Source organism: Drosophila teissieri, chromosome 2R, assembly GCF_016746235.2.
Source record: "Drosophila teissieri strain GT53w chromosome 2R, Prin_Dtei_1.1, whole genome shotgun sequence".
In the NCBI taxonomy this organism is placed as follows: Eukaryota; Metazoa; Arthropoda; class Insecta; order Diptera; family Drosophilidae; genus Drosophila; species Drosophila teissieri.
Window position 1 is genome coordinate 4,644,961 of NC_053030.1, and position 11,467 is coordinate 4,656,427.

Below are 11,467 nucleotides of genomic sequence, written 5' to 3' on the forward strand. Positions count from 1 at the left end.
TTATTTATAACTTTCAATAATTCCAAATATTGTAATGCTTTTCTCCATAAAATGATTTATTTTTGGCCAAATTTTTAAAAGCTAAATCATTTATATATAGTGCGTGTATTCTGCTAATGTGAATCGCTGAGAACAGTTACGGTAATAAACTGCGCACTGGTAGTGAAAACTCATCTCATCTCTGGCCGATAACCGATTGCGCTGCTTTGTTATCGGCAGCAGCTGTTGACGAGCAACGTAGACAAAAGTAAATATTATTGAAAATCCACAGCAAATAAAGGTGAGCGCCTTGCCTAAATAAGTCGGTTACCATGACTTTACCACATTAACCTCTGTCTTTGCAGCACATATAAGCTTTTGCAAACTAAATCGAGGAAACATCATTTGCTAATCAGCTGCATTTGCCGAACTCGAAAAGTTCAGAAGAAACTAGTTCCGAGCGTGCAAAGTCACAGTAGTCGCATTTGTGGCTTATATTTCCTTGTTCCCCCGATCCAAGTACCATATAAATAAGCGCGGCTCGAAAGCAGGTTTTGCATTCATTGTATAACAGTGCCAAAGCGCGCAGCTGATCAGCAGCAGATATAAGTCCGCATCCACATCCAGATCTAGATCAGATATAGTATAAATAGACTTGAAATGTCGCAGCAACCTGTTGCCTTCTTAACCCGTCGCGAAACTTTCAGCGCCTGCCATCGTCTCCATAGGTAATTCGATTGAATCAAATTGAATCATTCAATTGCTTGACTCAATCACGGTTTACAAACCAATTCAGTTCAATTTAAAACGATTGCTGCACTTATTTCCTCCCTAGCCCCCAATTGAGCGATGCCGAGAATCTGGAAGTCTTCGGCAAGTGCAACAATTTTCACGGCCACGGACACAACTATACAGGTGAATAATACCCCCTTAAACTCACTTAATCGCCTGATTACCTGCAAAGTGCCACACTTATCATATTACCTGGGTTCAATCAGGTATAACCCCACTAAACTGGTAATTTGAGACCGAAAAAGTGCCTAACCGTAGCAAAACCTTGGCCGACAAGCTCGCTTATCAAAACCATATTCAAGTTCAACGCTCAAAGGCAATCAATATGTACTGGCGACCGAGAATTGATAATGAGTAATGCTGTGAAGGAGCATAAAACTTTGCTTAGCTTGACCGCAATTATCACAACAAGGTTGAATGGATCTTCAGAGATGTCCTTATAATCCTTTGTAATCTTTTCAGTTGAGATAACCGTTCGCGGTCCCATCGATCGGCGAACCGGAATGGTGCTAAACATATCGGAGCTGAAAGAGGCTATAGAAACTGTGATTATGAAGCGCTTGGACCACAAGAATCTCGACAAGGATGTGGATTACTTTGCCAATACAGTAAACAACCAGAATTCGAAACACAACTTACCTTACTAATAAACCTATCCTTTGATGCCCTAGCCCAGTACCACAGAGAACTTGGCCGTCTACATCTGGGACAACATCCGTCTGCAGCTGAAGAAGCCGGAATTGCTGTACGAGGTGAAGATCCATGAGACTCCAAAGAACATTATCAGCTACCGTGGCCCGTATCCGCTCAACGGGATTTACAACCCCATTAACAAACGCATCGCCCACGATTCCTGCACTAATATATCGTCGGATTCGGATTGAATAGCAAATTACTTTCGACTATTGTGACATCGCCTAACGAATTTGATTGGACCAATGCTCAGCGAACACTCACCCAACCTCTTAAGCACACGTGTAGAAAAGGACAATTATCATGTAAGGAAAAGAAAAGTTATACGAATTACACAGTATGTAGGAGTAAAAAATGTTTATGCAACATAACATTGAATAAAACACAGGCAACTGAAATACTATACTTTATTGCGATTAAACAAGATAGCTTGCATTTCTAACGCAGTACATTTGTCGACATTTGATTAGCCTATGTAAATCATACTTCCTAAGCTATCGCTCTATATGGCAGCTATACATAATTTGGTTTCTGCGCTGAGCAGGCGAGCTTTGTAATTAATAAATAATATAGTTATTCCTCCTTCTGCAACTCTAACTTATATCACGCTGTGTATGTTTCTGTTTGGAGTAACCGAATTCATGCCTTAGTTCTTTCCGTGCTTGTAGTCATAGTCCTGCATGTACAAGCTGCAGTAGACGAGCCAATCTTTCGAATCTGTGGGATCAGCAAGGTAGCGGTTTGGATCATTTGAATGGCATAATACTTTGAGCAACGATCTACTTTAATTAGTGTTTTAGTTGTGGTTACTACCAGTAGTAAGAAGGAGCTAGTAGATTTCCAATCCAGGATGAGTAAAGCTGTTAGTTTGTTAGTTTGTTAGTTTGCGTAAACTAGATAGCCACAAAACAATTTACAAAGTCAGGTACTGACCTAATAAACCTAATAAAATTTGTCTTTTTGGGAAAGCGTAGGACTTTCTTGTTCTGGAAGTCATGGGGTGAATTAGTTCATAACATATCACAGTCCGATGGTAACTCATACTCATAGAACGGGTTAGAAGACTTTGATTAAACTCATCTAAGGGGTAGACGGATTAGTAAACATGCCTTAGATATGTCTTTTTAGTTCCACGGAACAATCGCCCATTTATGGACTATGCAGGGCGCTAATATTATTGGCTTAGGCCCAATTGTTCAGGTGCACCGAATATTAAGGCGTTTTACAGACTTATCTCTTTGGATACAACCGCGAATCCGATTCGTTTGCTTAATAAATATATCTATGGCTAATAAACGGTTTCAACTATATAAAAAGTGTGCGCTACAATTGCGTGGCCGTAATTTTACAATAATTGTTAATGGTTTTAAAGCATGTACGATATTATCGCTTGGTCTTTGGTCATTTCTCTGCCACCTCTCCACTCCAGAATCGTCTTTAGATGGTGTTTCGCAGAGCCTTACCTGGATTCCGTATCGAAATGAAGGGTATTCCGAACTCAAACTCGTTCTTCGGCCAGTACTTTAGCAGCGGCTGTCGCTGGGGCAGCTCCGATTCCACGTAGAAATAGGCGAACAGCACCAGCACCGTGTAGGCTGCTATGAAAATAAATATGTGCCAAAAGCCGTGCAGGTATGGAAAATTGATCGATGACCAGGCCTCGCAGAAGATCCGGTCATTAATCCAGCAGAATACCGCGACTGCCCAGACTGTCGTCGATCGAATGCCCAGGCGGTAAACCCTTTGGTCACTGACTCTATATAAACAAGAAATATATAGGGGCATTAATAAACTATTATAATTGAAAATAATTTAAAAAGAAACGCCAATACTTTTATGTTAATGTAGCCAAGCGTTGTGAATGCAATTATTAACGACACTTCTAAGCCGACACTGAAATTGCTGCTGCCAGAGGTGATCATGACTCAAACGCCTAAGGAGTTTCAAGCCCTTTTCATCCTAACATGCCTGGGCTTTTGGAACAGGAACAGTGTTCATGGGGTAAACGAGTACTATGTATATAGTCCGGTGTGCAAGATGCCCTCCGTGAATCCCTTTACGTGGGATACAATGAATAACTTCCACCGGAAGAAGCTAAGGCAATGCCACAACGACAGCGACCTGGTTACAAGTGAATTCGACTTTGAGACTCATCAGTACCGACTGCATGTACACGAGCACCTGGCCAAGCCAATTTTGAACAGGAAGGGCAATGCCACCCTGGAGTGCGAGTACCGGCAGATTTCACGGGATAACTCCAACGAGAAACCCGACGATACCTATAAGTGAGTATAAACATAAACTGCCGATTAGCTAAGGTGGTTCAACTGTGATTAACTCGAAGCGTTCACTATTCCACCGCCCAATTGGGTGCATATTGTACAAAAAGGAGTATTACTATACCGGTTAATGTTGAAGGAATCGATAGGAGCGATTTCACTTAAGCAATTACTTTTTCATTAACAAGGCAATTGCTCTTCTTGCAGTCAGCTTAGAAGGTGCCCCATAAAGCACCACCAGTTCGTCCCAAACCACACGGATTACATGATTACCAGTTGCTATGTGAAGGACGTTAGCAGACACCGGGAGCTGCTGCAAAGGGATGCCATTTCCTTCATCGAGGACCGCCTCCCAAAAGAGAAGGTCAAGGAGTTTGTGGAGGGAGAAAGAGAGGTGCACAAGCCGAGTGTTCTTATCATGGGATTGGACTCCACGTCGCGCATAAATCTTCGACGAGCAATGCCGTCGGTTTACAAATTCGTAAAGCAGCCCGGATGGTTTGAAATGCAGGGCTACAATAAGGTGGGCGATAATACCTTTCCCAATCTTCTGGCCGCGTTGACAGGGGATTCCGAAAAGGGAGTAAGGGATTATTGTGATGTCAGGAAGCCGGGCTGCCTGGACTCCTTAAACTTCATTTGGAAGCGTTTTAAGAAAGCCAACTACACAACAGCCTTCGCCGAAGATTGTTCATCCATTAGTACCTTCAACTACCTGAAACCGGGATTTGTGAAGCAGCCAACTGATTACTACCTACGTCCTTTACTTTACGCCATCGAAAAACAATTTAAAGTGACCAATGACTTCGGATTTGCCTACTGCGTGGGTCGTCATCTCAGTTTCAGTTACGTCTGGGACTTTGGTCAGCAGTTCATCGATCGCTTCCTCGGCAGATCCCCCATGTTTGGGATTCTGTGGAGCAACAGCTTCACCCACGATTACTTCGAGGGAGCCACTGCGCTGGACAACCTGTTCTGGAAGTATTTAAAGTCCTTCGAGGAGTCCGGTCTCTTCCGTAAATCCATCGTGATTCTGATGAGTGATCATGGCCATCGGTATAATACTTTGAGGCGGGCTGCCACAGGGTATTTTGAGGAGCGCATGCCGATGATGTTTATCTATTTGCCATCCTGGTTCCGGCGTAAGTATCCCCATCTGGCGAGTAATCTCGGGAAGAACCAGAATCGCCTGTCCTCCAACTATGATTTCTACATGACCCTCCAGCACTTGCTCCAGTTGGATAGCACGTCCGTAGATGATTTCCCGGATAGCCTCAAGGCCAGACAGTGTAGGAGCTGTCAATCTCTTTTCTTTGAGCTGCCCTTCAATCGCACTTGCCAAATGGCCGGAATCGACGAGAAATGGTGCTGTTGCCAGCCCACGGAAACCATTACGAATTCCCCGTATGCGAGGATAATTGCCGAAGCAATAGTGCAGCGAATGAATGAGCACTTGGTTAGCCAAAATCTGACCCATCTTTGCCACAATTTCACATTTGAAAACGTGGAGAAAGCTGACCGCAAAACCATCCTGTCCAACGGAGTTAGGCCGGCAGATAGAAACGAGCACGTTTATATCATTATGTTCCAGACAGTCCCGAAAAACCCCATTTTTGAGGCCACTGTGCATTGGAATAGTCGAACCCAAAGGCTGCGTCACATAGATGTGGAGGATTTAAGTCGATTGACCTCTTACAAAAACGACGCCAACTGTATAAGACGCAAGAACGCCAAGAAATATTGCATTTGCAAGGACAGCTTAAGTCGGTCTAGTAAATACTAATTAGAATTTATAATCTATGAGGAAAGTTTTTCGCAAGCAAACAGAAATAAATATGGAACTATTTTTCAACTATCACTATTATGTGAAATATGTATCCTTACTTTTTTAATAGTTTCCAAAATTAAAATCAAGGGTATAACGCAATTCCAGATAGTTGCGGCCCAGATACGTCATACATTACCAAATTTTGTGACAGCTGTAAGTCCCAAAGGAAATAATCAGTGGCCCGTTGACTACCTAAGCCAATATAAACAATAGGCCCTTGAGCTGAGTACTCTACTCCAGGTTTATCTTAATTACACAGTGGAATCGATTGATATGATTGATTGATGCACCGATGTCTTGCTCAAAACATTGAAAGCCAGTGCAGGGAAACACCCTTTCGTTTCGATCTTTGGTCTACTCGAACCATAACATATCATCTATGACAAGGAATAAAATTGAGTAAATAAGTGCTGATAAGGTGGAAACAGTTTTTACCCAGCCCAGTACACTTGTTCCCAAAGATAAAGCAAAATCGCATACGTGATAACAGGGATGAGTGATAATAGGATACATGATTTATGGGTTTTTCGGTTCATTTCGGGTCACCAGGCGGAAAATCAGAGCCGTCTGCCTATCGGTAAGACCCTCAGATTTGAGTAGTGGCTAGGTAAACTCACCTCTGCAGCTCTGTGTAGAGCATTACCATGGTCGGCACACTCATGAACATGAGAACAAAAGCGTTAACAATGGGCTTCCACCATGACAAGCCCGTTGCAGCAATCGCCGACAACAGCATGAGCCAACTGAACGTTTTGCTGAGAACAAAGGAAACCGAAAGTCGGGGGATTTAGATAGCAGCCATAGCACAGAGGGGTTTACAGTTCTTACCGATCGTTTTTCACGAACTTGGGATAGTAGCGCTTCGGATAGAAGAGCGAAAAGGCCGCCATGAAGACCCAGAGGATGGCCAGTTCATCCAGCAGCTGGCCAATTAGACTTAGGGTGGCATGGAAGTACATCGAACTCAGGCCAACCACGATGAGCAGCACCCAGATGACGTGGATTCCGGGCGTCACAAAGCGTCCGTACTCCTTGAAGAGCATTATCAGGACTGGCGGGAGGAGGATGAACAGAAAGTTGCTAAACTGTTGAAGCAAAAGCAGTAGAACGGATTTAATGTAATAGCGTTTTTCATTCTTCAATTAGTGTGACACTTAAAAATCAACAAGGGGGAAAGCCATGATCGAGTATCGTGACTACTAGATACCATCTACTCAGCTAATGGAAGTGCTATTGTAAGCAGACTTTGAATGCCTTCTCTTCCAGTAAGAAGCAAATTTAAACATAATACTCCGACTTTAACCATTCTTGGCACGTAGATGGTTATTGATAAGATAAAATACGAATACTTTAAGCATGTTGGCTGCAAGCAGAATCTTAATCTGAAAGAAGAGCCTGCTCTCCTACTTCCTTAGATCTTTACGTTCATATGTAAGCAGTGATCCTGATGAAGAATATATATCCCTTATAGGGTCGGAAATGCTTTCTTAAACCCATAACATACTTTTCAACGAATAATAAGTTAAATGGTAATTATTATCTTTTTCCTAGTAGAGTTCTATGATATGCAAATGTTTCCATTTTTCTTTGTGCATATCTCAAAACTATGACCATATGTCTCGATGTTGGCATAATATGCTAATTGTATAAATAATTAATTGAGCTTCCATTTTTACGTGGGTCACCGCGGCAATTTGCACCGTGTCACGTAAATGCCTGAGCCAATCGAATGAACAGAAATTATTTCCACTTTGCAAATGGGCGAAAAGGGAAGCAATTATCACATCTAAAGGGTGCAAGGAACAACATTGCCCAATTCGTATTCTATTAAGACAAGTGATAAGGCACTGGGCTGGACCCGTAAATATCTTTATACTATTACGATATATATACAAAGTCTCGCTTCGGTTTCATCAGAAGTGCCGCTGGTTATTGTGCAGCAGAGTGTCAAGATCGGGGTTATTCACTCCATTCGCTGAGCAAACCCAATTAAACAAAGCCGAATTGCGTTTCAAGCGGCGTGCACTTCACTGGCCCACAAACGATTACTCATGTCGACCAAATTAATTAAAGCCCATTTCCATTATCGTTAGCAAGCGGAAGTATATCTCCACCATATTAAAGGCTGTTCTACAAAGTTACTTTAGGCTTCCCATTTCACATTGACCGAATTGATGGTACTGCGTTCTATTTGAAACGCAAGATTGTAAGTTTCGACATACTATTGTCATTGTGTTGTGGACATATGGGGGCTTTGATAACCTCTGTACTTGGGTCCACTTTGAGACGTTCTATTTCTTGCTGGGAATGATAACTAATAGGCTGTAAAACTATTTAACGGGCTAATTTGCAGTTTTTACATTTTATATACTCTTATTGAGTTTAGTAATAAATTTAGAGAATGCAGTTAATCATATTGTTATATAGAATATAAAAACATATGTTTACAGTGTCGTCGTTGCTTTGATCTACTTTTAGTAGTTTGTATTCGTAAACTGCGTTTCAATCAGCGGTTTGCATCAGACGATTAGCATTGATAAGGCATAATGAAAGTGAGACCGGCACATATCAAGTTACGACTGTAAGAACGATTTTTTAATGCATATGGCTATCAATACAACTAACACCGCTTTTGTTTAGACAATTATATGATATACATATACATACATATATACAAACGGCAGACTAACTGAAGCCAATATGGAGCGCACTATCTATGTACATGTCATAATGCATTAAATTAGTGAGTGATGATAACTACCAAATGAGAGAAGCTAACCCTAGCAATACTCAGTTTAAAGTCCCTGTAGCAGCCAAGGCTGAAGAGGCACGAGTTTCCAGTCCGAGGGCAAAATGGGGGTCTTTCTTTTCCCTGCCAACATACCAAGTATCATATCGACCGGACGGACAGGTGTGACGCGATAAGAAAACTGCATTTTCCGGGTGTCGCACTGCGAAAATGGCCCTTTGCCCGTCTCGCCATCCCAAACGAAGCGTGGCGAACAGCATCTTTTGTTTACGTTTCCACTCGGTCTCGCTCTAAAAAGGTCAAGGCCGTTTCACAAGGAAAACTAGCAGCTGTCTGTGAAAGGGTGAAAAGCAATTTCAGCCACTGCGGCGGGGCCAACTAACTGGGGCAGCGAGAGCAGAGCGCATAAATGACATTTTATCAAATCGCATATACGCACCGTGTTCACGAACTCGGCGATGTTGGATGAAATCAAGTAATTGCCCTCGCACCAGTCGACGGGCGAGCTTCCGGGCCTCAGGTGCTCCCAGGCCATGGAGTAGATGTCCAGCAGCCCGCCGCCCCCCATCCCGCCCATTTTGAGTTCACTCGAGGGAGGCCCGACCGCAGAGATCACAGCTGACTTGGGGAGGTGGTTCCGCTCGTTCTACCCAGGCACTTTGTATTTGTATCTTTTTTTTCTTTGTCGCCTTTCTTTGCAATCTTAGACCAGCTGCAATAGTGCACTTTGCATAATAGCACGGTGTGCAAGCACTTGCGTGTCTTTGTTAATTGCCTTCCGTCGCGCGGCTCTTTACGGCCCATGTATTCCGAAGTTATGTAAGGAAATATTTCGTTCTTGGTGGCTCAGGCAATGGAATCTACGACGTTTGAGACGCTGCCGACTCGCACTAGGAACGCACTATTCAAAAAAAAGCCAGCGCGCAACGAGCGACGCGATAATAATAAACAAAAATACCCACTGTGTGGCCGCGCGCAGGGGAACTGTAAATGTTTGTCGTGGTGGGAAATCCCCTAAAAAATACCGTTTGACTTGGCGGACAAATCACAACAATACCGTTAGGGAATGTATAATGTACACATGTATGTATAATGTAGAACATTTAAATTTGTATAAATACTCAAAGACCTACTACCCATTATCGGTTTTTAATTAAGCTAAGCCTTTCATTTCTAAAGCTAATACAGCTCAAGCCCTACAGTTGTATTAAGAAATGTATAATAATAAATAAATAAATGGCCTACTATGATCTTTGATAGTTAAGCGGCAGTCCACGTAGTGGCGATGAGCACCAAGAGTGCCCAATTCGAAAATGGAAGCTGTTGCAGCCGCTGTAGCAAAATATGTAAAAAACTTGTAAAAATTATGTAAGTGTTTCTTTTAATCGTCCCAAATGAGTTCAGAGGTGCATTTGTTTAATAAAAATGTTAGGTGAAACGGAAATGTTATTCAAGTATACCTTTTACGAGCACATAAAACTGATATTTATGGGAATAAAGGAATTAACTTTGTTCAATAAGTCGATAAAATTTTAAATACCAGAGTAACCAGCTTGCAAATATTATTAATATTAATGTGTAATAATATCGATAGCTCGATTTGCGCTCACATCGATTTTTTTTTACTTTTGCCGGGCACGTTGCTCTTACTTCGCCGCTTAGCCATTTCTTGGTTGTTTTCCGGAGTCTTGAGTGAACGACCATGTTCCCGCAACGCAGCTCAGAGGTGTACCGCACTCCGGTGACCCACCAGCCTCCGCCGGCACTGGAGCTGGCCGGTAACCTGGAGTATCCGAACCTCAACGTTGCGGACCTGAACGCGCGAATGGAGAACCTTTCCCCGCGTCTGCACGACTGCTGGGACAGCATTGCCATGAATGACCACAACCACTTGGCCCTGGCCACCAACCGACGCGAAGGTCGCCACTGGTGGGGCATGTTCTTCGGCTATGGACGCGAACAGATGCACCACATGACCGTGGACACGGCGGACTTCAAACTACAGGCGGATCACACGGTGAACATTGTACGCTATGCCGAGAATGATGTTCTGCTAGTGGCCCTTGGGGATACGCGACTCCAGGCCTGGTCCACATATTCCAAGGTGCGAGATCCTCAGTCGCCCTATTGCCTCTTCCTCGTAGGCGAGTCTTGCGCGCATCCCACGCCCATCAGCCAACTGTGCGTGTTCAAAGCGGATCCCCGCAAGGCCGTTTCGGGCTCAGCGGATAGCACCCTTAATGTATGTATGACAATAGAGTGAAGAAATAGAAAATATCCAACGGAATCCTTCTTGCAGGTCTGGGATCTCTCGGGCGCCGATCTGGTGAGCTCCTACAGATCGCGCTCTTCGCACACCGACAAGTTGACTGCCCTCACCACACCCTCGGCTTCGGCCGACAAGTTTGTGACCTGTGATCGAGGCGGATGTGCCCGCCTTTGGGATGTCAGGGCAGCGGCTCCTTCATCCACGTGCCTTTATGCAGATTCCAGCCACTTGCTGAGCTTCACTAGTGCCGCCTGGGCCTCTGCCACGGAGCTTCAGGGTGACAATAACATTTACCTCGGGGACTACGACGGCAAGGTTCATACTTTGGACATCCGAGTGCCGCGGAAACTGGCGGAAACCAGGAAATACTTCGACAAGGGCCATGTCGCCCAGTTAATAATCAATGGGTACGAGTTTTGGCGAATCAGTGGAGATTATCTTTAACACACATATTTTCAGGCCCTATCTGGCTGCCATGAGCAATTTGCCCGCCTCCGTGAAAGTGGCTAATGTGCAAGCGGGCCATGAGTTCATCTACACGCACCAAGATACCCATTCTCGGCTTACAGATGCCGTTTGGACCGATGATAGCACCCTCATCACCATCGGACATGGTCGCAAAATGGTGACGCATACGATTAAATAATTTTGCTGGAGGCCCTGTGATTTCCTTTAGAATTTGGTGCATTTATTTTTTTAACCACTTAAGTTTCTATTATACACACCAAACTTGGTTCTTGACCGAGGTGCTACGACTTTAGTTTGTACCACACTATTATATTTAACTATATATAAATGTATATAAGTAGACGAACCAATTCATTCGTTGCGACATTGCAAGGAAGAGGCAATTTATTTTGAATCCTATAAATGAGCGT

General features: G+C 43.5%; 4 protein-coding genes across 4 annotated transcripts; 3 read left to right on the forward strand and 1 right to left on the reverse strand.

Annotated features, from left to right (window-relative positions):
• Positions 1 to 146: 146 nt before the first annotated feature.
• Positions 147 to 1,862, forward strand: LOC122614066 (6-pyruvoyl tetrahydrobiopterin synthase). Its single transcript, XM_043788532.1, has 5 exons — positions 147 to 280; positions 345 to 707; positions 815 to 894; positions 1,234 to 1,379; positions 1,443 to 1,862. The coding sequence occupies exons 2-5, from the start codon at positions 640 to 642 to the stop codon at positions 1,653 to 1,655; spliced, it is 507 nt and encodes a 168-aa protein (XP_043644467.1). The 5' UTR covers positions 147 to 280; positions 345 to 639; the 3' UTR covers positions 1,656 to 1,862.
• LOC122614065 (alkaline ceramidase) lies at positions 1,858 to 9,285 on the reverse strand. The gene is made up of 5 exons (XM_043788531.1): positions 8,760 to 9,285; positions 6,400 to 6,656; positions 6,189 to 6,326; positions 2,928 to 3,220; positions 1,858 to 2,181 (listed from the first exon to the last, which is right to left on the reverse strand). Exons 1-5 carry the CDS (start codon positions 8,895 to 8,897, stop codon positions 2,111 to 2,113), a joined length of 897 nt encoding a protein of 298 aa, XP_043644466.1. The 5' UTR covers positions 8,898 to 9,285; the 3' UTR covers positions 1,858 to 2,110.
• On the forward strand, positions 3,352 to 5,601 carry LOC122614061. Its single transcript, XM_043788526.1, has 2 exons — positions 3,352 to 3,749; positions 3,951 to 5,601. Exons 1-2 carry the CDS (start codon positions 3,385 to 3,387, stop codon positions 5,524 to 5,526), a joined length of 1,941 nt encoding a protein of 646 aa, XP_043644461.1. The 5' UTR covers positions 3,352 to 3,384; the 3' UTR covers positions 5,527 to 5,601.
• Positions 9,286 to 9,927: 642 nt separating the features above from the next.
• LOC122612605 (protein valois) lies at positions 9,928 to 11,343 on the forward strand. The gene is made up of 3 exons (XM_043786337.1): positions 9,928 to 10,562; positions 10,620 to 10,996; positions 11,049 to 11,343. The coding sequence occupies exons 1-3, from the start codon at positions 10,023 to 10,025 to the stop codon at positions 11,233 to 11,235; spliced, it is 1,104 nt and encodes a 367-aa protein (XP_043642272.1). The 5' UTR covers positions 9,928 to 10,022; the 3' UTR covers positions 11,236 to 11,343.
• Positions 11,344 to 11,467: the final 124 nt, after the last annotated feature.